Source organism: Salvelinus namaycush, chromosome 42 (genome assembly GCF_016432855.1).
Source record: "Salvelinus namaycush isolate Seneca chromosome 42, SaNama_1.0, whole genome shotgun sequence".
Classification (NCBI taxonomy): Eukaryota; Metazoa; Chordata; class Actinopteri; order Salmoniformes; family Salmonidae; genus Salvelinus; species Salvelinus namaycush.
Window position 1 is genome coordinate 20,021,769 of NC_052348.1, and position 25,289 is coordinate 20,047,057.

Here is a 25,289-nt window from a genome sequence, read left to right on the forward strand (position 1 = left end):
GCACAGGAATATCCGATCTACACACCATCCGGATAGCCCTAATCCAATATGTCTACTAACAGCTATAACACACAGATGGTTTGGAGGTCAGTGGATCTGTGCAGGTGCTGCTCAGACTCAAGCCTTGTTGTGAATACTTGTTGAAGCTGATTGACTTGACTGACTGTTGTTGCCCCGTTGATGCACCTCACATGCGACTGGCTGGTTGTTCGGCACGATGGCTGCCATCTTGGATTCATGACCCCGCCCACACGGACCGGTCCCCACTCATTCAATCAGAGAGCGTGTTGTATGTCAGTCACTGCATTGTTTTTCTTTTCTCCCCGCCCCCTCTGCCCCTGTCTGGCCAATGGGATGGCAGCGTGCGGAGGAGGGTATGATGATTGACACCACACTGCTGGTGCACTTCTTTGGGAAGAAGGGGAAGGCGGAGCTGACCTTCGACGATTTCTACAGGTATCGCCATGCCGATTATTTGATTAATCCTAATAGAGCCCTATAAAATGACGGTCTGTGGAACATAGTTAATCTACTCTGTCGCTTGTTTCAGTTTCACTGCTCTCTCATACTCAGATATAGTATTAAGTTACTCTAACACACATACTGCACTACCATAGACACATACTGCACTACCATAGACACATACTGCACTACCATAGACACATACTGCACTACCATAGACACATACTGCACTACCATAGACACATACTGCACTACCATAGACACATACTGCACTACCATAGATATGTACCTTCTCTCTGTCACCTGGTTCTCTCTCTCCCCCAGGTTCATGGATAACCTCCAGACAGAGGTTTTGGAGATAGAGTTCCTGACCTACTCTAAAGGCATGACCACCATCAGTGAGGAGGACTTTGCCCGCATCCTGCTGCGTTACACCAACGTAGAGAACATCAGCAGTTACCTGGACAACGTCCGCCAGAGCATCCCTGACGAGAAGGTAGAGGAACACACACACACACATGAGAAGGTAGACTACATCTAGAACCTTGAACCATAGCATGACACGAGTGTGGTCAAGCACTCTATCCTCTACTTTCCTTTCCCCGCCCCGGCCCTCCCTCCCTCCCTCCCTCCCTCCCTCCCTCCTTCTCTCCCGCCCTCTCTCCCTCTCTCTCTCTCTCTCTCTCTCTCTCTCTCTCTCTCTCTCTCTCTCTCTCTCTCTCTCTCTCTCCCTCTCTCTCTCCTTCTCTCCCTCTCTCCCCCTTCTACTTCCACATTTCATACTCATAGTCCTGGGCCGTATCCACAAAGCGTCTCGGAGTAGGAATGTTGAACTACGATCAGTATAGCCTTTTAGCTCATAATTAATGAGGTTATAGGGCCAGGTGGGGTCCTGATCCTAGATCAGAACTTCTACTCTGAGATTCTTTGTGGAAACAGGCCCTGTACTGAAGAGCACTCTCAAATAGACGCCACCCTCCCAGCCTCCCTCCCTCTCCCCCACACTCCCAGCCTCCCTCCCTCTCCCCCACCTTCCCAGCACCAGTATCCTCTCTCATTCTCCCACCTCTTCTGCCTCCCTAACTCCCTCCCTGGCCCTCTACTATCTCCCCTTCATCCCAACTACATGACACATTCACCTACCCCGTCTCTCCCCCAATAACTCTCTGACTCCCCTCCTTCACTCTCTCACTGCAGCCTACTCTCTGTCTGTCTGTCTGTCTGTCTGTCTGTCTGTCTGTCTGTCTGTCTGTCTGTCTGTCTGTCTGTCTGTCTGTCTGTCTGTCTGTCTGTCTGTCTGTCTGTCTGTCTGTCTGTCTGTCTGTCTGTCTGTCTGTCTGTCTGTCTGTCTGTCTGTCTGTCTTTCTCTTTCTCTCTTTCTTCCACAACCCACACTTTCTGTTCACCTCCCTTTACTCTCTCACCCCTTTAACCTCCTCCATGTCTCTCCCAACACCCCACTCCCCCTCTCAGCCCTTCCTGCCCCACCTGACCCCCTGACCTCTATTCCCCCCTCCTACCCTCTATATTTGTGTTCCCACCTTGTTATGGTCCTCCGGGCACTGTGTCTTCTTCTCTCTACACCTGAACGCACCACTGGCCCATCAGTTAGATCAACTAGAGATAGTGAATCCGTTACATCTGACACTTACACCTGACAGCCAGTTGTAAGGACCAGTGTAATGTGACGGGCCAACACCTGACAGCCAGTTGTAAGGACCAGTGTAATGTGACGGGCCAACACCTGACAGCCAGTTGTAAGGGCCAGTGTAATGTGACGGGCCAGCACCTGACAGCCAGTTGTAAGGACCAGTGTAATGTGACGGGCCAGCACCTGATAGCCAGTAGTAAGGACCAGTGTAATGTGACGGGCCAACACCTGACAGCCAGTTGTAAGGACCAGTGTAATGTGACGGGCCAGCACCTGACAGCCAGTTGTAAGGACCAGTGTAATGTGACGGGCCAACACCTGACAGCCAGTTGTAAGGACCACTGTAATGTGACGGGCCAACACCTGACAGCCAGTTGTAAGGACCAGTGTAATGTGACGGGCCAACACCTGACAGCCAGTTGTAAGGACCAGTGTAATGTGACGGGCCAACACCTGACAGCCAGTTGTAAGGACCAGTGTAATGTGACGGGCCAGCACCTGACAGCCAGTTGTAAGGACCAGTGTAATGTGACGGGCCAGCACCTGACAGCCAGTTGTAAGGACCAGTGTAATGTGACGGGCCAACACCTGACAGCCAGTTGTAAGGACCAGTGTAATGTGACGGGCCAACACCTGACAGCCAGTTGTAAGGACCAGTGTAATGTGACGGGCCAACACCTGACAGCCAGTTGTAAGGACCAGTGAAATGTGACGGGCCAACACCTGACAGCCAGTTGTAAGGACCAGTGTAATGTGACGGGCCAACACCTGACAGCCAGTTGTAAGGACCAGTGTAATGTGACGGGCCAACACCTGACAGCCAGTTGTAAGGACCAGTGTAATGTGACGGGCCAACACCTGACAGCCAGTTGTAAGGACCAGTGTAATCTGATGGGCCAACACCTGACAGCCAGTTGTAAGGACCAGTGTAATCTGACGGGCCAACACCTGACAGCCAGTTGTAAGGACCAGTGTAATGTGACGGGCCAGCACCTGACAGCCAGTTGTAAGGACCAGTGTAATGTGACGGGCCAGCACCTGACAGCCAGTTGTAAGGACCAGTGTAATCTGACGGGCCAACACCTGACAGCCAGTTGTAAGGACCAGTGTAATCTGACGGGTCAACACCTGACAGCCAGTTGTAAGGACCAGTGTAATGTGACGGGCCAACACCTGACAGCCAGTTGTAAGGACCAGTGTAATGTGACGGGCCAACACCTGATAGCCAGTTGTAAGGACCAGTGTAATGTGACGGGCCAACACCTGACAGCCAGTTGTAAGGACCAGTGTAATGTGACGGGCCAGCACCTGACAGCCAGTTGTAAGGACCTGTGTAATGTGACGGGCCAGCACCTGACAGCCAGTTGTAAGGACCAGTGTAATCTGACGGGCCAACACCTGACAGGCAGTTGTAAGGACCAGTGTAATGTGACGGGCCAGCACCTGACAGCCAGTTGTAAGGACCAGTGTAATGTGACGGGCCAGCACCTGACAGCCAGTTGTAAGGACCTGTGTAATGTGACGGGCCAGCACCTGACAGCCAGTTGTAAGGACCAGTGTAATGTGACGGGCCAACACCTGACAGCCAGTTGTAAGGACCAGTGTAATGTGATGGGCCAGCACCTGACAGCCAGTTGTAAGGACCAGTGTAATGTGACGGGCCAGCACCTGACAGCCAGTTGTAAGGACCAGTGTAATGTGACGGGCCAACACCTGACAGCCAGTTGTAAGGACCAGTGTAATGTGACGGGCCAACACCTGACAGCCAGTTGTAAGGACCAGTGTAATGTGACGGGCCAACACCTGACAGCCAGTTGTAAGGACCAGTGTAATGTGACGGGCCAACACCTGACAGCCAGTTGTAAGGACCAGTGTAATGTGACGGGCCAACACCTGACAGCCAGTTGTAAGGACCAGTGTAATGTGACGGGCCAGCACCTGACAGCCAGTTGTAAGGACCAGTGTAATCTGACGGGCCAGCACCTGACAGCCAGTTGTAAGGACCAGTGTAATGTGACGGGCCAGCACCTGACAGCCAGTTGTAAGGACCAGTGTAATGTGACGGGCCAGCACCTGACAGCCAGTTGTAAGGACCAGTGTAATGTGACGGGCCAGCACCTGACAGCCAGTTGTAAGGACCAGTGTAATCTGACGGGCCAACACCTGACAGCCAGTTGTAAGGACCAGTGTAATGTGACGGGCCAGCACCTGACAGCCAGTTGTAAGGACCAGTGTAATGTGACGGGCCAGCACCTGACAGCCAGTTGTAAGGACCAGTGTAATGTGACGGGCCAGCACCTGACAGCCAGTTGTAAGGACCAGTGTAATGTGACGGGCCAGCACCTGACAGCCAGTTGTAAGGACCAGTGTAATGTGACGGGCCAACACCTGACAGCCAGTTGTAAGGACCAGTGTAATGTGACGGGCCAACACCTGACAGCCAGTTGTAAGGACCAGTGTAATGTGACGGGCCAACACCTGACAGCCAGTTGTAAGGACCAGTGTAATGTGACGGGCCAGCACCTGACAGCCAGTTGTAAGGACCAGTGTAATCTGACGGGCCAGCACCTGACAGCCAGTTGTAAGGACCAGTGTAATGTGACGGGCCAGCACCTGACAGCCAGTTGTAAGGACCAGTGTAATGTGACGGGCCAGCACCTGACAGCCAGTTGTAAGGACCAGTGTAATGTGACGGGCCAGCACCTGACAGCCAGTTGTAAGGACCAGTGTAATCTGACGGGCCAACACCTGACAGCCAGTTGTAAGGACCAGTGTAATGTGACGGGCCAGCACCTGACAGCCAGTTGTAAGGACCAGTGTAATGTGACGGGCCAGCACCTGACAGCCAGTTGTAAGGACCAGTGTAATGTGACGGGCCAGCACCTGACAGCCAGTTGTAAGGACCAGTGTAATGTGACGGGCCAGCACCTGACAGCCAGTTGTAAGGACCAGTGTAATGTGACGGGCCAACACCTGACAGGCAGTTGTAAGGACCAGTGTAATCTGACGGGCCAACACCTGACAGCCAGTTGTAAGGACCAGTGTAATGTGACGGGCCAACACCTGACAGCCAGTTGTAAGGACCAGTGTAATGTGACGGGCCAACACCTGACAGCCAGTTGTAAGGACCAGTGTAATGTGACGGGCCAACACCTGACAGCCAGTTGTAAGGACCAGTGTAATGTGACGGGCCAGCACCTGACAGCCAGTTGTAAGGACCAGTGTAATGTGACGGGCCAGCACCTGACAGCCAGTTGTAAGGACCAGTGTAATCTGACGGGCCAACACCTGACAGCCAGTTGTAAGGACCAGTGTAATGTGACGGGCCAACACCTGACAGCCAGTTGTAAGGACCAGTGTAATGTGACGGGCCAGCACCTGACAGCCAGTTGTAAGGACCAGTGTAATGTGACGGGCCAGCACCTGACAGCCAGTTGTAAGGACCAGTGTAATGTGACGGGCCAGCACCTGACAGCCAGTTGTAAGGACCAGTGTAATGTGACGGGCCAACACCTGACAGCCAGTTGTAAGGACCAGTGTAATGTGACGGGCCAGCACCTGACAGCCAGTTGTAAGGACCAGTGTAATGTGACGGGCCAACACCTGACAGCCAGTTGTAAGGACCAGTGTAATGTGACGGGCCAACACCTGACAGCCAGTTGTAAGGACCAGTGTAATGTGACGGGCCAGCACCTGACAGCCAGGTGTAAGGACCAGTGTAATGTGACGGGCCAGCTCTGACTCACTCACTGACTGACTGACTGGCTCTCAATGGCACTGACCCCATTGTCCTACTCCTATGTGTGATAACTGTTGATTGATCGACAAGCCAGTGTGTTGTGCTCTGTGTCGTATACAAAGGCTTTGAGTTATCTGGCTCTCGCTAGCTAACGCTTTGTTGTGTTCATGTAGCGTGAGGTAGAGTTGGAGTTGGATCCAGTGTAAAGTGGCGTTTTTAAGTAAAGTGTGTATACCGGCATTTTCTGCTGCTTCGTTTTTTTCTGATGGATTGTTATTATATTATGCAACTCTTTCCGTCCCTTAATGGCAAATCAATGTGTATAATGTACAGTAGAGTCTTGATCTGCATGAACAGCAGGTTGTGAATCTATCGGTTTGGATACGCATCAACACACCCCACAGCCAAGACGGATTTTCTGCCTGCACTGCACTTTGCTTCGAAAACTTCCCAAGTTATTTAGGCAACCATAGGCTGCATGAAGATGGAAAATAAAGTTCTGCAGTGTTTTGTCCTCGTGTTCATGCAACATTCTTCTTGTGTTTTATCTTTCCACGCTCTGGAAGAGACAACAGGTTTGTCCCGATTCCCTAATAATGAAACGAATCGTCTTCTTACCTCGTCCTGTCTGCTCTGCCTCACTGTTGTCTTGACTCATTTTGAATGGACCCCTGGTTCTTCACCCATGCCTGATCAAATCAAATCAAATGGTATTTAAGCAGGTGTAGACCTTACCGTGAAATGCTTACTTACCAACAATACCGTTTTAAGAACATTAAGAGTTAAGAACATTTTGACTAAATACTAAATAAACTAAAGTCAAAAAAAGTAACAATAAAATAACAATAACGAGGCTATATACAGGGGGTACCAGTAAAGAGTCAATGTGCCGGGGTACAGGTTAGTCGTGGTAATTGAGGTAATATGTACATGTAGGTAGGGTTAAAGTGACTATGCATAGATGATTAACAGCGAGTAGCAGCAGTGTAGAAACAAAGGGGGGTCAATGCAAGTATTCCGGGTGTGTATTTGATTAATTGTTTAGCAGTCTTATGGCTTAGGGGTAGAAGCTGAAACATACCTTTACACGATGTCAAAAGATTTACAAGTCAGCTCAGTCAATTAGCCCACTCAAGATGAGTTTCTCATACTGTTGGTGGGCCGTACAGTTTTAACTGAAGCAATTAGTGTACTTCTATCTTATAAGCCTTCTTCCAATGCAGGTGTTTTCCTGAATACGCCTAGTTAGGTAACCCACTCATTTCAACAAGTCCACTCTCAGCCAGGCATTCTGCCGTACTCATCCATTAATCAGAAGTCTCAGTAAGAAACGTAGACGATCGTTGCTTTGCGGTGTCGGACATGTAGACATCCATTAGTTAGTGGTGGTCGTTCCATTGAGCTAGCAGAGCTTTTGGCTTTGAAGGCTGGAGCCCAAGGTTCCACAGGAGGTGAAGGCATGCTCCAGTGACCACCAATAGTCTTTTCTAGATTACTCTATGGCCCAGTCTGTCTGTAGGTATCACTGGGGTGGCTGGCTCCTGTCTGTTTGTATGGAGGCATTTCGGGTTCACAGGGCATCAAAGGAGGACCAGGCAGGTAAGGGCCACTCGCCCGGAATGGCTTTGTTGACCGCGCAGACAGATACACACTGGCACACACACTCTGTTTGTCTAAGGCATTTTCCCCATTGTTACATATCTCCCACTTTAAGTTCCAACAGGTCCTAGTTAGTCAGACGGTTAAACACTTCCCTGTCTGTCCACACACACGGTGCTGATTTAGAGAGCATTGTTCGCTACTGATCTGTGTTTGCTAGCCTCAGCAGCAGGCTACCTGTGTTAGCTAACGGGGTTTTGTGAAGGAGATTACTTGGGGAGGTTGATCCTTAGCCGCAGGCTACCTGTGTTAGCTAACGGGGTTTTGTGAAGGAGATTACATGGGGAGGTTGAACCTTAGCCGCAGGCTACCTGTGTTATCTAACGGGTTTTGTGAAGGATATTATTTGGGGAGGTTGAACCTTAGCCGCAGGCTACCTGTGTTAGCTAACGGGTTTTGTGAAGGAGATTACTTGGGGAGGTTGATCCTTAGCCGCAGGCTACCTGTGTTAGCTAACTGGGTTTGTGAAGGAGATTACTTGGGGAGGTTGATCCTTAGCAGCAGGCTACCTGTGTTAGCTAACTGGGTTTGTGAAGGAGATTACTTGGGGAGGTTGATCCTTAGCCGCAGGCTACCTGTGTTAGCTAACGGGGTTTGTGAAGGAGATTACATGGGGAGGTTGAACCTTAGCCGCAGGCTACCTGTGTTATCTAACGGGTTTTGTGAAGGATATTATTTGGGGAGGTTGAACCTTAGCCGCAGGCTACCTGTGTTAGCTAACGGGTTTTGTAAAGGAGATTACTTGGGGAGGTTTAACCTCAGCCAAGGGTGTTTAAAATGAGGAAACTTGGGGAACAGGAAGAAGGAAGTTCCACAGGTTGGGCTTGTAGAGAACCTCCACCAGGATGTTTTCATAGCACAATTTTGTATGTGAAATAGACTGGTGTTAGTCACCACTTCAGAATGCCTCTCTGTGTTGTCATCGCTAGGCCACGTTTACAGCCTCTCATCCCAGTGGAGGCTGCTGAGGAGAGAACGGCTCTAAATAATGGCCGGAACGGAGCAAGTGGAAATGGCATCAAACACCTGGAAACCATGGAAACCATGTGTTTGATGTATTCGATACCATTCCACTGATTCTGCTCCAGTCATTACCATGAGTCTGTCCTCCCCAATTAAGGTGCAACCAGCCTCCTGAGTCTCATACCTTTCTTTTATTCGTTGTTTTAGTGTGATGCGGCTCGGGCTGAAATGAGTGATACCTACAGACAGACTATTGGTGGTCACTGGAGCATGCCTTCACCTCCTGTGGAACCTTGGGCTCCAGCCATCAAAGCCAATAAGCTCTGCTAGCTCAATGGAACGACCACAACTAACTAATATAGGTCTTATTTTTCTAATCCTTTTGCTCCCGAATTTCCTGGTATCCAATTGGTAGTTACAGTCTTGTCGCATCGCTGCAACTCCTGTACGGACTCGGGAGAGGCGAAGGTCGAGAGCCGTGCGTCCTCAGAAACACAACCAAGCCGCACTGCTTCTTGACACAACGCCCGCTTAACCCGGAAGCCAGCCGCACCAATGTGTCGGAGGAAACACTGTACACCTGGCGTCTGTGTCAGTGTGCACTGCGCCCGGCCCGCCACAGGAGTCGCTAGTGCGCGATGGGACAAGAACATCCCTGCCCGGCCAAACCCTCCCCTAACCCGACGACGCTGGGCCAATTGTGTGCCGACTCTCCCGGTCGCGGCCGGCTGTGACAGAGCCTGGACTCGAACCCAGGATCTCTAGTGGCACAGCCTTAGACCACTGCGCCACTCGGGAGGCCCATAACTAATATATGTCTACATGTTCCAAACTGCAAACCAGTGTGTGTCTACGTTTCTGATAATGAAGTTTGATATTCAAGGACGAAATCCCAGAAAGGCTTGCGTTAAACTTGTGAAACCTGTGAACCTCTATTTTTGCAGTGACGCTGCACAGATGATCAGATCTCACAATGTCTACAGAAGGAACCACTCAGGAACCACATTCATAGCTGATACACAAACGTATTAAATGTGTAGCATGGTTGTGTCATTCCCAGGCCTAGTCCCTACAGTCAAGAGGGCCAAAGTTGCATGGGTCAAAGGTCACATGATCATACCATCATCACCAATTTGACCATCATCACCAATGGGTTTGAGCTTGAAGCATCCCCCCTATTCCGAGACCTGGAAGAGCTGTCTGTCACTCCGTGTCCGTTAATGATCGCTCCGTGTGTCACACTTATATGGGATCCCCTGTCTTTTTCCTTCACAGGGCATCACCTTCGACGAGTTCCGCTCCTTCTTCCAGTTCCTCAACAACCTGGAGGACTTTGCCATCGCCATGCAGATGTACAACTTTGCCAGTCGCTCCATTGGCCAAGGTAAGCCCCCATTTTAGGATTTCATATCTGTGGAGATATTTCCCTTTCGCTCAATAGTCTCTTGTGAATAATGGCTGTAGGTTACTTTTCTCCTCCGTCTTGTTCTCTTTTTTTTATCCCCCTCTCTTTCTGTCTCTCCCTCCCATCTGTATCTTGTCTCTCTATTCCTCTCTCACTTTCCCACCCCTTCTCCCTCTCTCTCCCCTCTATCTATCCCCCACCCCCCTTCTCTCTCTCTCTCTCTCTCTCTCTCTCTCTCTCTCTCTCTCTCTCTCTCTCTCTCTCGCTCTCTCTCAGATGAGTTTGGGCGGGCTGTGTACGTGGCCACGGGCCTGAAGCTGACACGTCACCTGGTCCACACCATCTTCAAGATCTTTGACGTGGACCACGACGACCAGCTGAGCTACAAGGAGTTCATCGGCATTATGAAGGACCGGCTGCACCGTGGAGGGAGGGTAGGGACAGAGAGAGGGGGGAGGACTGAGGTAGAGAGAGGGAAAGGGGAAGGGAGAATTTGAGTGAGAGAGAGGGGTGGGGTAAGGTGGGAGGGAAAGGCGAGAGAAGAAAGATGGATAGAGAGAGAGAGGGAGAGAGAGAGAGAGAGAGAAGGATGAAGAGAGAGAGGGGGGGGGGGGGGGTAGAGGAGAGTTATGAAGAGTGAGAGATAGGGAGAAAGTGAAATTGCGTGGAAAAGCCAGAATGATCTAGTTTGGTTTTCCATCACTAGAAATTTGACATGCTCTCATTTTATTTTATGTTACACTTGGACAATGTAATTTGATTCTAGCTTTTGACTGTTAACTTTAGTTGACAGCCATAAAAGTGGTGGCAGTTTTAAGATCTTTATCTAGAGCAAATCTAGTTACACAGTTATATGGAGGTCTGTGGTGTTGTAAATGACTACCTTCCCTGCACTTCCAAAGTATTTTACTGCCCCCTAGTGGAATGTGAAGTTACAACAGTTACAATAGTCATCATGACTAGGGCCCAGAGTTTTTCCTAGTCAGATAAGGCATGTGGTCAGAGAAAACTCCTAGGCCCTACACATGACAGTTGCATAATCAGGAAATAGGTATGAATTCATTCTAATACTACGCCAATCAATCGAGTTCTAAGTTGATGTCCTATGCATGGGTCTTGAGTCTGAAATGTTACTGTTCTATTTCCCTTGTCCTCATCGTCTTGGCTTCCCTTTTGACTAACAGCATCCCAATACCCCCTCCTTCTGTCTTCTTCTCTCTATCTCGCTTCTCCCACCCTATCTGTTTCTCCCACTCTGCTGCTCGCAAACCCCAGGGCTACAAAACCGCAGAGCGATTCACTTCCTTCAAGTCCTGTATGAAGAAGGAGCTAGCTGGCAGATAAGTATTACCCACAATCAACTCATCTCTTATCTCATCTATGACCTATAACCTCTGACCTAATCAAATCTGATTTTGATTTGATTTATAACCTCTGACCTATTCTCAATGGACCTGCGAACCGCAGCTCTGTCTGTCTCGATGACCTATAACCTCTTACCTATTCTCAATGGACCTGCGAACTGCAGCTCTGTCTGTCTCGATGACCTATAACCTCTTACCTATTCCCTTTATACTTAAAAGATCTGGATAGATTGACACAATATCACTTTAAGACCAATCAAGTCCTTTCAGATCACCGACAGAAGCATATCAGGACTATGGTGCATCTATGCAAGTATCCAATGATAATAACTTAAAATACCCTACAATCTCTTCCAGTATGGTTACAAGAAATATAGTCTGGCCCCAGATCTGTTTGTGCTGCCTTACCAACTAATGCCAAACAATGACCATAGGAGTTGGAAAGACAGCATAAAACAGATCTGGGACCAGGCTACATTAGTCTATCTCCTGCATCCCGGCTATATTCCCTTTAATGGTACCATTGTCATTGTTTACCAGGTGAACAGGAAACACCACGCCTCCTTCCCCATCTGCCTGCGTGCCGAGGCCAGGAAACAGGTCTGCCAACTCTGGAGGAGGTTCCAGGCTAGGGTTTAAAGAAGGAGGAAGAGGATGATGAGAAGAGGAAGAGGAAGAAGTGGAGGAAGATGAGGAGAATAGGATGATGAAGGTGAGGATAAAGACAAGGAAAAGAGGTGGAGGGGGACTGGAGGTGAAGGATTCAATGAACAATCTGCAGGGGAAGATTGTGGTTCTAAGTCTACGTTCTAAGCCACCATCCCCTCCACTAGCATGCAGAGAAGCTGCCGTTTTGCAACAGACATCTCATTGGTTTCAGTTGTCCAGTTTATCCAATCGTGGATCAATTCCGCAATCCATTTTCCTCCCATTGCAAGTAGGCCAGTGATGTATAGCCTACATTACTGCACCTAGTATTTAAGCAGTACTCACCAAACATTTGAATAAGCACAACAAAAATTACAGTTCACAGAAAGTTGTAACTAATCTCTGATTACTCATAATATAAAATGATTTATGGTTTAAAAAAATGCTCGTATCACATTAAGGTTTGTAATATAATAATATATAATAATTGTCAAATAAAGACTGTGACTTACATTACAGTAAGAGCCTGCATGGTCAAGTGGAGTATCTGTATCAAATGCCTTTACTAGTGAGAGAAAGCTATGGGAGAAGGCAAGAGAATCTGAAATCTTAATGTCTTAATCATGTATTTTTCTATTCATGCTTTTTTCCAGTTTACACAGGCCTACTTGCATATATTCAGCAGCAAGTTGGGCCATCTGGCTATATAGTAAAAATCAATACATAGCCTACAAATGCAATGAATTCTACAATGAAGCAATAGTAGTATGTTTTTGAAATGCTTGCAATTGATGATCTTCCAAATGAGAGAGAGAAAGAGAGAGCAAGATCATGATATTCCTTTAAGACTCCTTGTCTTCTGTCTGTTGTGTGTGTGTGTGTGTTACGTTTGTAATGATTAGGGAAGAAGTATAACTTTTTTTCATGTGTGCCTTGTTTTCTACATGTCTTCCCTGTCAAAACTAACTCCATTCCAGCAACAAATTGTATTTGACCTTTTCGTTGCTGACCTGCCCTCCTCCCAGTGTACTGTGCAACCTAGGTTTCCTTGATTCACTATGTAATTGACCAACATTTCACCTCAATTGGTAATGATTGTATTTATTTATTGAATTATTCATCTGTTTGCAATATACATCTACTTAACAGCAATATTATGAGCAGACGTTTTGATTTTAAGTTTTGACCAGTAAGCATGATAGTGATTTAATTATGTTCAACAATTCAATGTGTATCTCTGTATTTAGTTTGAATATTAAATAACTTAAATGGTTTGACTTAACTGATTTATAGTTACTCTGCGTATTTGCATTATATTAGAAACTGTAGAACATATAAAAACATTTCTCGACTATTCCCTCAACCAAGCGGTGAAGTGTATGGTTGGTGTGAAAAGAACTTGACAGAATGCAAATGAAAAGCGTGATGAAGGCACGAATAAAGAATTTTGAAGGAAACAAAGGCTGTTTAGCATAATTGCATACTGTATTTGTTTTTTCAGCCAACTACATAGAATGGACATGCGCACTTGGGCTTTACATTTTTTCACCATTATTAGCTGACATGCACCTGCGACATGAATTATATAACTTGATTTGGCAGCGCTGGGTAGCTACATTTTCAATCGTCAAATTGTCTGTTTTTTTTTTTAAAGACTGCAGTTTGTTTCAATTCGTCGTTCTAGACATTATTATGAGCGTCCTTAGCAGTCTCCTGTGGCTGCTGGTAAGTTCAGCGAAAAATGAGATGTAGCTGTTAGTTGGCTAGATATCTGTGCTACGCTAGCTAACGCAAATTCATAGCCTCTCACGGTGTCAGATAACGTTACTCAGTAAAGTTTTGCCAGGTTGACACATTAAAACGTATTTCTATAATTACGGCCGTGCACCAGCTTGTGTAGCTAGCTACGTTTAATAATGCTTCAATGAATGAGTTTTTACTTATTTTATCACATCTTTATATTAATGTTATTGTGCCGTTATTTCGCAAGCAGATCAATTTGTGGCGTAGCGCGCCATTCATTTGAAAAGTGGAACGAGAAATTCGTTCTTATGATTCCGTCAGGACAATTCTCTCCAACGCACCAGTACGCTCGTCAATCGATTCCACCATGTAAATATAATGTTTTCGAAACTTCTCGTGCAGATTTCACTATAATAAAGCGAAAAAATACACATATGTAAACACATTTTTCAATAGGGTCATGTTTTAAATTTACAAACAAGTACATCATTATATAAAGTTGACCTCCAGCTCAGCCGCAACAGTCAACAGTGCTTGTTACCAGCAAGGTATTGTGGGTACTGACATTCACAGAATATTAATCAATTTGATATATTATTATAGTAATTGGCGTACATTTTATCAAAAATATTTTGTGTGCAGGAATAGGTGTATATTTACATCGGTAAATCTCGCAGACAATGCAAATTTAGACTAAACCGCTAGTGGAAATGCTTGTCCCGACATAGACTACCCTCGCTCGCCCATGGATACATTAAGACTATACTTTCAGGGATCATTTCTATAGTTCTTGACTTGAGAAATGTGTTTCTAAAGTGTTTGGTCTCGCTACCCACGATGATGAGATGCGATATTCCCTTCTGAGCGCGAAGCGGGCTTTGAGTAATGATTCAGTTCATCTGCTTTCTGCCATTGATGACCGTTCTTTGCTTCCTTGTGGAGCATTGAGGGAGGGAATATGATCAGAGTGGTTAGCTCTAAATAGTGTTAATATTAATTTCTGTGGTACATGTATTGTAGTTCAGGTTATTAAATATATTATCACCATAACACAGTTTCAATACTGTTTAATGTTCTTGTTGTCCGCCTTGCTATGACGTTGTACAGGAGATATGTGATTTTAATCCAGTCAGAACTCTACCTTTTCAATTACATTTGATTTCTACATTTGGTTTTCTTGTATTTTCTCTATTGTAGGCCATTGACTTTTTCAGCCAATGCCAGTCCCATAACAACTGCAATGAGTACCTTCTGGCACCTCCCTCATTTGCAAAGTTCTATTGTGGAAGCAACTTGAAAATGTATTTTGTGAAGCTTTCTTGGGCATAAAACACGACAATAACTGATTCCATATGTGACCTATTGATGAAAGTAGCCCGATTAAGCATGATTTCGGCCACGTGGTCCTATAGTGTGCTCTTTGTACGGTGGGAAACCGTTAGTGAAAATAACAGCTCCAACATAGGCTAGCCTCGCTCGCCCTCAATTTATCTAAGACTATACTTTCAGGGATCATTTCTATAGTTCTTGACTTGAGAAATATGTTTCTAAAGTGTTTGGTCTCGCTACCCACGATGATGAGATGCGATATTCCCTTCTGAGCGCGAAGCGGGCATTGAGTAATGATTCAGTTCATCCGCTTTCTGCCATTGATGACCGTTCTTTGCTTCCTTGTGGAGCATTGAGGGAGGGAATATGATCAGAGTGGTTAGACTAATTATTGTTAAATATCGAATGATTCATTAGGTTTACACTTTGACAACACATCTGGATGTCAGTAATTAATTCATGAAAATAGTTTAACTGGCTTCAATGCTGTTTAATGTCCAACGTGGTAATGCATTTTTTTACCTTTTAACTAGGCAAGCCAGTTAAGATCAAATTCGTATTTACGATCACGGCCTACCCGGTCAAACCCTTCCCTAACGGTCAAACCCTTCCCTAACCCGGACGACGCTGGGCCAATTGTGCGCCGCCCTATGGGACTCCCGAACACGGCCGGTTGCTAGAGCCCGGGATCGAACCAGTGACTAGTGCAACTAGTGACACCTCCAGCACTGAGATGGTGTGCCTAAGACTGCTGAGCCACGTGGGAGCCCAAGGAAATCAAAATAGGAAATGTATTACAAAGCAATCTCCATTCATCATACCAATCCAGTTAGAACTCAAATTGTTCAATTACGTGTTATATCTAAATTGTATTTTCTCTATTGTGGGCCATTGACGTGTTCAACCAATGGGATAATTTTTATAGTTCTTGACTTGAGAAATGTGTTTCTAAAGTGTTTGGTCTCGCTACCCACGATGATGAGATGCGATATTCCCTTCTGAGCGCGAAGCGGGCTTTGAGTAATGATTCAGTTCATCTGCTCTCTGTCATTGATGACCGTTCTTTGCTTCCTTGTGGAGCATTGAGGGAGGGAATATGATCGTGATGGGCATTCCGACTCTTTTCAGTGAGCCGGCTTGTCCGTCTCAGCTCACCAAAAAGAGCCGGCTCTTTTGGCTCCCAAGCGGCTCTTTAAAAAAATATGGTTTGTATTTTTCAAGTCAAACGGTTTGCGATAGTTTGACTATGATTGGTGTTAAAACAATTCTAATTAAATTATTAAATGAAATCATACTCTACCTTAACCACAATGTATTTAAAAATGCATTGGTTTGTTATGAAAAATAATGCTATTAAACATTTGCTTTTAAAGTATAACTTTTTGATGTATATAAACAAAGAGCATATAAATTTAACAATTCAAAACGAATACAATCTGAACAACATAATAATAGAATATTGCACCATATCAAAGAAAAATAAATAACAATTTGCAAAACTGCAGCATCCCACAAATTGAATGTAACGCTCGTCGTTGGAATGATGAGGACCAATGCGCAGCATGGTAAGTATCCATTTTAATAAGAATACTAGAACAATGAACAAAAACAATAACCCGACAAACGACCGAGACAGTTCCGTATGGTGAAACACAGACACAGAAAATAACCACCCACAAAACACAAAGAAAAACAGGCTACCTAAATATGGCTACCAATCAGAGACAACGACTGACACCTGCCTCTGATTGGGAACCATACTAGGCCAAACACAGAAATAGACAACCTAGACATACAACATAGAATGCCCACCCACATCACACCCTGACCAAACAAAACATAGAAACATACAAAGCAATCTATGGTCAGGGCGTGACAGTACCCCCCCCCCCCCCCCCAAAGGTGCGGACTCCGGCCGCAAAACCTGAACCTATAGGAGAGGGTCTGGGTGGGCATCTGTCCGCGGTGGCGGCTCTGGCGCGGGACGTGGACCCCACTCCACCATAGTCTTAGCCCGCTTAAGTGGCGTCGTTGGCGCGGCGACCCTCGCCGCCGACCTAGGACTGGGGACCCTAATAAAGGGCACCACTGGACTGAGGAGCGCCTCTGGACTGAGGGGCAGCTCCGGACTGAAGGGCGCCACTGGACTGAGGGGCAGCTCCGGACTGAAGGGTGGCTCAGGCGCCTCCGGACTGAAGGGCGGCTCAGGCGCCTCCGGACTGAAGGGCGGCTCAGGCGCCTCCGGACTGAAGGGCGGCTCAGGCGGCTCCTGACTGAAGGGCGGCTCAGGCGGCTCAGGACAGACGGGCGGCTCTGGAGGGTCCGGACTGGAGGGACACACAGGAGACTTGGTTCTTAGAACAGGCACAGTACTCACCAGGCTGGAGAGATCTACTGGAGGCCTGGTCCTTGGAGGAGGCACAGGATAGACCGGTCTGTGGAGGCGCACTTGAGGTCTCGAACTAAGGACCTGTACAACCCGTCCTGTCTGGATGTTGATTTTAGCCCCGCACTTGCGGGGCGCAGGCACAGGACGCACTGGGATGTGCAGACCCACGGGAGACACAGTGCGTAGGGCTGGTGCCATATAACATGGACCGAGGAGACGTACTGGAGACCAGATGCGCTGAGCAGGCTTCATCGCACCTGGCTCGATGCCCCCTCTAGCCCGGCCGATACGAGGCGCTGCTATATAACGCACCGGGCTATGCCTGCGCACCGGGGACACCGTGCGCCTCACGGCATAACACGGTGCCTGCCCGGTCCACTTCTCTCCACGGTAAGCACGGGGAGTTGGCTCAGGTCTCCTACCTGATTTAGCCACACTCCCCGTGTGCCTCCCTCCAAGAAATTTTTGGGGCTGCCTCTCGGGCTTCCAGCCGCGCTGCCTCCTCATACCACCGCCTCTCAGCTTTCCCGGCCGTACCCAGGGTCCCTTGCCATCCAAGATCTCCTCCCAAGTCCAGGAGTCTTGAACCCGCTGCTCCTGGGTACCACGCTGCTTGGTCCGGTTGTGCTGGGTGGTTCTGTAACGCTCGTCGTTGGAATGAGAAGAGGAGGACCAATGCGCAGCGTGGTAAGTATCCATTTTAATAAGAATACTAGAACAATGAACAAAAACAATAACCCGACAAACGACCGAGACAGTTCCCACAAAACACAAAGAAAAACAGGCTACCTAAATATGGCTCCCAATCAGAGACAATGACTGACACCTGCCTCTGATTGGGAACCATACTAGGCCAAACACAGAAATAGACAACCTAGACATACAACATAGAATTCCCACCCACATCACACCCTGACCAAACAAAACATAGAAACATACAAAGCAATCTATGGTCAGGGCGTGACAATGAAACTGGTCCCTCTTTTCTCTCTACTTTATTGCCATGTTATAACCAGCAGCACACAGCAATGCTGACCATATTTGCATTTATGAGAGATTTGCATTCAGAAATCCAAGCTGCCTCACTTTCGAGGGGCTGATGCGGTTTCTTCTCTCAGTAATTATTTGTCACATTTTCGAGAAGACCCTCTCAGAGGGAACTGATGTGGCCACTATGCAGAGTCTCCCTGTCATGACTTTAGTAAGCCATGGGTAGACAGAGGCCTTGTTCTTCCACCAGCTCAGAGGATCTGCAGATCTTTTGAGGAGGGGCTCCTCCAAATAGGATCGGACCTCCATTATGGCATCTGCTGATGGATTCCTTCGTGCTGCATCCCCAGTTGCTCTCTCGTCAAACAGCATCCAAACAGCAGACGTTTGTGGCACTACTGCTGGTGCTTCTGCTCCATCTGATCCCTCTTCTTCCTGTTGCCCTGGTGCCTGAGCCAGCTGACTGCTGGGGCTGTCCCTCCCTGCTGCTGAGGTTATTCTTTGAAGAGCCTCATCAATCGCTCTGGCATCACTGAGATTGTCTACATTATTAAAATGCATCCAAATGCTACTGTGCTTCTGACTCATTTTCCAGCTGTTGTTTTCACAGCTGTCCTTCCTCTCTCTCCTCGGCTGCTAAGTGTGTGACTGTGAGTGAGTTGGCTCGGCCCTCCCTCAAGCATCTTTGGTTGACGCTGCGTGTCTGATTGACACGAACAACAGATGAGGCTGTTAGTCTGAGCAGACAGAATGAATGTGTGCGCTTGAGCAGTTAGGCCTATATTATTTTATTAGTGGTTATAGTTAACTCTTCATTTAAATCTTTTATTTATTCATATCTTAATTTTTATAAATAGATTTGGCTCTTCTGATATGCGAGCCGGCTCCCAACGTTCACCTACAAAAGCTGGCTCTTAGAGCCAACTAGTTCGTGAATGACACATTACCAGAATATGAACAGAGTGGTGTACTCTTAATCTTGTTAAAGTGAAAATTAAACAAACATTTCATAGTATTACATTGATGCAATAGTTTAATAATGTCATTTCAGCGCTGTTATTCATCTTTGATGTTGCGCTGGAAAAAGACAGATCATCTATTTCCATTCATCATAGCAATGATGTCAACAATGCCAACTTTTCAGCTGCAGTACAACTCTACTGAACAGAAATATAAACAACATGTGAAGTGTTGGTCCCATGTTTCATTAGCTGATATAAAAGATCCCAGAAATGTTCCATATGCACCAAAATCTTATTTCTCTTAAATTTTGTGCACTAATTTGTTTAAATCCCTATTAGTGAGCATTTCTCATTTGCCAAGCGAGTCCATCCACCTGACAGGTGTGGCATATCAAGAAGCTGATTAAACAGCGTGATCATTACATCTTGTGCTGGGGACAATAAAAGGACACTCTACAATGTGCAGTTTTGTCCCACAACACAATGCCGCAGATGTCTCAAGTTTTGAGGGAGCATGCAATTGTCTTGCTGACTGCAGGAATGTCCACCAGAGCTCTTGCCAGAGAATTGAATGTTAATTTCTCTACCATAAGCCACCTTCAACGTTGTTTGACAGAATTTGGCAGTACGTCCAAACGGCCTCACAACCGCAGACCAGGTGTAACCACGCCAGCCCAGGACCTCCACATCTGGCTTATTCACCTGCGGAATCATCTGAGACCAGCCACCCAGACAGCTGATGAAATTGAGGAGTATTTCTGTCTGTAAAAAAGCCCTTTTGTGGGGAAAACTTGTTCTGATTGGCTGGGCCTGGCTCCCCAGTGGGTGGGCCCCTGCTCAGTCAAATCAAATTGTATTGGTCACATACACCTGCAATAACATCTGCTAAATATGTGTAACGAAATGCTTGTGTTCCTAGCTCCAACAGTGCAGTAGTATCTAACAATTCACAACAATACACACATCTGAAAGTAAAAGAATGGAATTAAGAAATATTAGAACGAGCAATGTCGGGAGTGGCATTGACTAAAATACAGTAGAATAGAATACAGTATATACATATGAGATGAGTAAAGCAGTATTCAAACATTTTTAAAGTGACTAGTGTTCCATTATTAAAGTGGCCAGTGATTCCATGTCTATGTATATAGGGCAGCAGCCTCTAAGGTGCAGGGTTGAGTAATCGGGTGGTAACCTGGTAGTGGTGGCTATTTAACAGTCTGATGGCCTTGAGATAGAAGCTGGTTTTCAGTCTCTCGGTCCCAGCTTTGATACAGCCGGATGCACCTGTACTGACCTCGCCTTCTGGATGATAGCGGGGTGAACAGGCAGTGCCTCGGGTGGTTGATGCCCTTGATGATCTTTTTGGCCTTCCTGTGACATCAGGTCTATGGAGGGCAGGCAGTGTGACCGTAGTGATGCGTTGTGCAGACCGCACCACCCTCTGGAGGGCCCTGCGTGTTGCGGGCGGTGCAGTTGTGCACCGCCGTACCAGGCGGTGATACAGCCGGATGCTCTCAATTGTGCATCTGTAAATGTTTGTGAGGGTCTTAGGGCGCCAAGCCGAATTGCTGTTGCGCCTTCTTCACCATGCTGTCTGTGTGGGTGGACCATTTCAGATTGTCAGTGATGTGTATTCCGAGGAACTTGACGCTTTCCACCTTCTCCACTGCGGTCCTGTCGATGTGGATAGGGGAATGCTCCTTCTGCTGTTTCCTGAAGTCCACGATCAGCTCCTTCGTTTTGTTGACGTTGAGGGAGAGGGTATTTTCCTGGCACCACTCCGCCAGGGCCCTCACCTCCTTTCTGTAGGATGTCTCGTCATTGTTGGTATTCAGGCCTACTACTGTTGTGTCGTCTGCAAACTTGATGAATGAGTTGGAGGCGTGCGTGGTCACGCAGTCATAGGGGGAACAGGGAACAAGAGGGGGCTGAAAAGGCACCTTTGTCATGTGAAATGCATTGGTTATGGCGTAATTTATTTATTTCAATTGAACGATTTCCTTATATGAACTATCACAGTAAACTAGTTTAAATTGTTCTAGTTACGTTTATATTTGTGTTCAATATAAAACAATAATTATATTATCTAACGTATACCACTGGGTTTTTCAGCCAATGGTCATAGTCGCCCAAAAGCTGACCAGCCTCTGGTAGGTACCTCCCATTTTTTAATTTTAGGCAACTAGAGAATGTATTCTGTGAATCTGGGACATGTGTGCTTTTTGTGAGCCAGTAAATTATATTATATGATTATGAACTGTTACTTTCATTTAATACAATGTGATACCTGAAGAAAAAAAAGTCAATAGTAAGGCTGCTGCCACGTGCTGCTGTATCGCGCTCTGTATACAGTGAGAAGCGACTGTAGGTAGTGACAGTGAGGGAGGGAGCTGTGAAACCGTCAGTCAGAATGATTGCGCCAACATGGCCTACCCTTGCTCGCACGTTTAGAACTTAAGACTATACTTTCAGGGATCATTTCTATAGTTCTTGACTTGAGAAATGTGTTTCTAAATTGTTTGGTCTCGCTACCCACGATGATGAGATGCGATATTCCCTTCTGAGCGCGAAGCGGGCTTTGAGTAATGATTCAGTTCATCTGCTTTCTGCCATTGATGACCGTTCTTTGCTTCCTTGTGGAGCATTGAGGGAGGGAATATGATCAGAGTGGTTAGCTCTAAATATTGTCAATATTAACATGTACCAAACTTGTCCTCTAGTTCAGGTTAATACATGGTTTATCACAGGAACAGTTGGTTTCAATACCGTTTAATGTTCTTGTCAGCCTTGCTATGACGTTGTATGAGGAGATATGTGATTTTAATACAGTCAGAACTCTACCTTTTCAATTACATTTCATTTCTACGTTTGATTTTCTTGTATTTTCTTTATTGTAGGCCATTGACTTTTTCAGCCAATGCCAGTCCCATAACAACTGCAATGAGTACCTTCTGGCACCTCCCTCATTTGCAAAGTTCTATTGTGGAAGCAACTTGAAAATGTATTTTGTGAAGCTTTCTTGGGCATAAAACACGACAATAACTGATTCCATATGTGACCTATTGATGAAAGTAGCCCGATTAAGCATGATTTCGGCCACGTGGTCCTATAGTGTGCTCTTTGTACGGTGGGAAACCGTTAGTGAAAATAACAGCTCCAACATAGGCTAGCCTCGCTCGCCCTCAATTTATTTAAGACTATACTTTCAGGGATCATTTCTATAGTTCTTGACTTGAGAAATGTTTTTCTAAATTGTTTGGTCTCGCTACCCACGATGATGAGACGTGATATTCCCTTCTGAGCGCGAAGCGGGCTTTGAGTAATGATTCAGTTCATCCGCTTTCTGCCATTGATGACCGTTCTTTGCTTCCTTGTGGAGCATTGAGGGAGGGAATATGATCAGAGTGGTTAGACTAATTATTGTTAAATATCGAATGATTCATTAGGTTTACACTTTGACAACACATCTGGATGTCAGTAATTAATTCATGAAAATAGTTTAACTGGCTTCAATGCTGTTTAATGTCCAACGTGGTAATGCATTTTTCTACCTTTTAACTAGGCAAGCCAGTTAAGATCAAATTCGTATTTACGATCACGGCCTACCCGGTCAAACCCTTCCCTAACGGTCAAACCCTTCCCTAACCCGGACGACGCTGGGCCAATTGTGCGCCGCCCTATGGGACTCCCGAACACGGCCGGTTGCTAGAGCCCGGGATCGAACCAGTGACTAGTGCAACTAGTGACACCTCCAGCACTGAGATGGTGTGCCTAAGACTGCTGAGCCACGTGGGAGCCCAAGGAAATCAAAATAGGAAATGTATTACAAAGCAATCTCCATTCATCATACCAATCCAGTTAGAACTCAAATTGTTCAATTACGTGTTATATCTAAATTGTATTTTCTCTATTGTGGGCCATTGACGTGTTCAACCAATGGGATAATTTTTATAGTTCTTGACTTGAGAAATGTGTTTCTAAAGTGTTTGGTCTCGCTACCCACGATGATGAGATGCGATATTCCCTTCTGAGCGCGAAGCGGGCTTTGAGTAATGATTCAGTTCATCTGCTCTCTGTCATTGATGACCGTTCTTTGCTTCCTTGTGGAGCATTGAGGGAGGGAATATGATCGTGATGGGCATTCCGACTCTTTTCAGTGAGCCGGCTTGTCCGTCTCAGCTCACCAAAAAGAGCCGGCTCTTTTGGCTCCCAAGCGGCTCTTTAAAAAAATATGGTTTGTATTTTTCAAGTCAAACGGTTTGCGATAGTTTGACTATGATTGGTGTTAAAACAATTCTAATTAAATTATTAAATGAAATCATACTCTACCTTAACCACAATGTATTTAAAAATGCATTGGTTTGTTATGAAAAATAATGCTATTAAACATTTGCTTTTAAAGTATAACTTTTTGATGTATATAAACAAAGAGCATATAAATTTAACAATTCAAAACGAATACAATCTGAACAACATAATAATAGAATATTGCACCATATCAAAGAAAAATAAATAACAATTTGCAAAACTGCAGCATCCCACAAATTGAATGTAACGCTCGTCGTTGGAATGATGAGGACCAATGCGCAGCATGGTAAGTATCCATTTTAATAAGAATACTAGAACAATGAACAAAAACAATAACCCGACAAACGACCGAGACAGTTCCGTATGGTGAAACACAGACACAGAAAATAACCACCCACAAAACACAAAGAAAAACAGGCTACCTAAATATGGCTACCAATCAGAGACAACGACTGACACCTGCCTCTGATTGGGAACCATACTAGGCCAAACACAGAAATAGACAACCTAGACATACAACATAGAATGCCCACCCACATCACACCCTGACCAAACAAAACATAGAAACATACAAAGCAATCTATGGTCAGGGCGTGACAGTACCCCCCCCCCCCCCCCCAAAGGTGCGGACTCCGGCCGCAAAACCTGAACCTATAGGAGAGGGTCTGGGTGGGCATCTGTCCGCGGTGGCGGCTCTGGCGCGGGACGTGGACCCCACTCCACCATAGTCTTAGCCCGCTTAAGTGGCGTCGTTGGCGCGGCGACCCTCGCCGCCGACCTAGGACTGGGGACCCTAATAAAGGGCACCACTGGACTGAGGAGCGCCTCTGGACTGAGGGGCAGCTCCGGACTGAAGGGCGCCACTGGACTGAGGGGCAGCTCCGGACTGAAGGGTGGCTCAGGCGCCTCCGGACTGAAGGGCGGCTCAGGCGCCTCCGGACTGAAGGGCGGCTCAGGCGCCTCCGGACTGAAGGGCGGCTCAGGCGGCTCCTGACTGAAGGGCGGCTCAGGCGGCTCAGGACAGACGGGCGGCTCTGGAGGGTCCGGACTGGAGGGACACACAGGAGACTTGGTTCTTAGAACAGGCACAGTACTCACCAGGCTGGAGAGATCTACTGGAGGCCTGGTCCTTGGAGGAGGCACAGGATAGACCGGTCCGTGGAGGCGCACTTGAGGTCTCGAACTAAGGACCTGTACAACCCGTCCTGTCTGGATGTTGATTTTAGCCCCGCACTTGCGGGGCGCAGGCACAGGACACACTGGGATGTGCAGACCCACGGGAGACACAGTGCGTAGGGCTGGTGCCATATAACATGGACCGAGGAGACGTACTGGAGACCAGATGCGCTGAGCAGGCTTCATCGCACCTGGCTCGATGCCCCCTCTTGCCCGGCCGATACGAGGCGCTGCTATATAACGCACCGGGCTATGCCTGCGCACCGGGGACACCGTGCGCCTCACGGCATAACACGGTGCCTGCCCGGTCCACTTCTCTCCACGGTAAGCACGGGGAGTTGGCTCAGGTCTCCTACCTGATTTAGCCACACTCCCCGTGTGCCTCCCTCCAAGAAATTTTTGGGGCTGCCTCTCGGGCTTCCAGCCGCGCTGCCTCCTCATACCACCGCCTCTCAGCTTTCCCGGCCGTACCCAGGGTCCCTTGCCATCCAAGATCTC

The 25,289-nt window shown here is 47.0% G+C and overlaps 1 protein-coding gene and 6 non-coding genes across 7 annotated transcripts in view; all 7 read left to right on the forward strand.

The window, feature by feature from the left end:
* The window catches only part of micu3a (mitochondrial calcium uptake family, member 3a), a 46,190-nt gene extending 34,967 nt beyond the window's left edge, over nt 1–11,223 (forward strand). The window contains exons 10-14 of the mRNA XM_038981374.1: nt 362–456; nt 787–958; nt 9,750–9,858; nt 10,156–10,313; nt 11,155–11,223. Of these exons, the coding sequence (XP_038837302.1) occupies nt 362–456; nt 787–958; nt 9,750–9,858; nt 10,156–10,313; nt 11,155–11,223 (603 nt within the window). The remainder of the gene's footprint in view (nt 1–361; nt 457–786; nt 959–9,749; nt 9,859–10,155; nt 10,314–11,154) is intronic.
* A 3,167-nt stretch (nt 11,224–14,390) lies between these two features.
* LOC120035206 lies at nt 14,391–14,606 on the forward strand. Its single transcript, XR_005474128.1, has one exon. It is a non-coding gene; the product is annotated as a small nucleolar RNA U3 (small nucleolar RNA).
* A 521-nt stretch (nt 14,607–15,127) lies between these two features.
* On the forward strand, nt 15,128–15,343 carry LOC120035205. Its single transcript, XR_005474127.1, has one exon. It is a non-coding gene; the product is annotated as a small nucleolar RNA U3 (small nucleolar RNA).
* Nucleotides 15,344–15,859: 516 nt separating this feature from the next.
* Nucleotides 15,860–16,073, forward strand: LOC120035200. The gene has a single exon (XR_005474122.1). It is a non-coding gene; the product is annotated as a small nucleolar RNA U3 (small nucleolar RNA).
* A 5,690-nt stretch (nt 16,074–21,763) lies between these two features.
* On the forward strand, nt 21,764–21,979 carry LOC120035207. The gene has a single exon (XR_005474129.1). It is a non-coding gene; the product is annotated as a small nucleolar RNA U3 (small nucleolar RNA).
* Nucleotides 21,980–22,500: 521 nt separating this feature from the next.
* On the forward strand, nt 22,501–22,716 carry LOC120035196. The gene has a single exon (XR_005474118.1). It is a non-coding gene; the product is annotated as a small nucleolar RNA U3 (small nucleolar RNA).
* A 516-nt stretch (nt 22,717–23,232) lies between these two features.
* LOC120035201 lies at nt 23,233–23,446 on the forward strand. The gene has a single exon (XR_005474123.1). It is a non-coding gene; the product is annotated as a small nucleolar RNA U3 (small nucleolar RNA).
* The last annotated feature ends 1,843 nt before the right edge of the window (nt 23,447–25,289 follow it).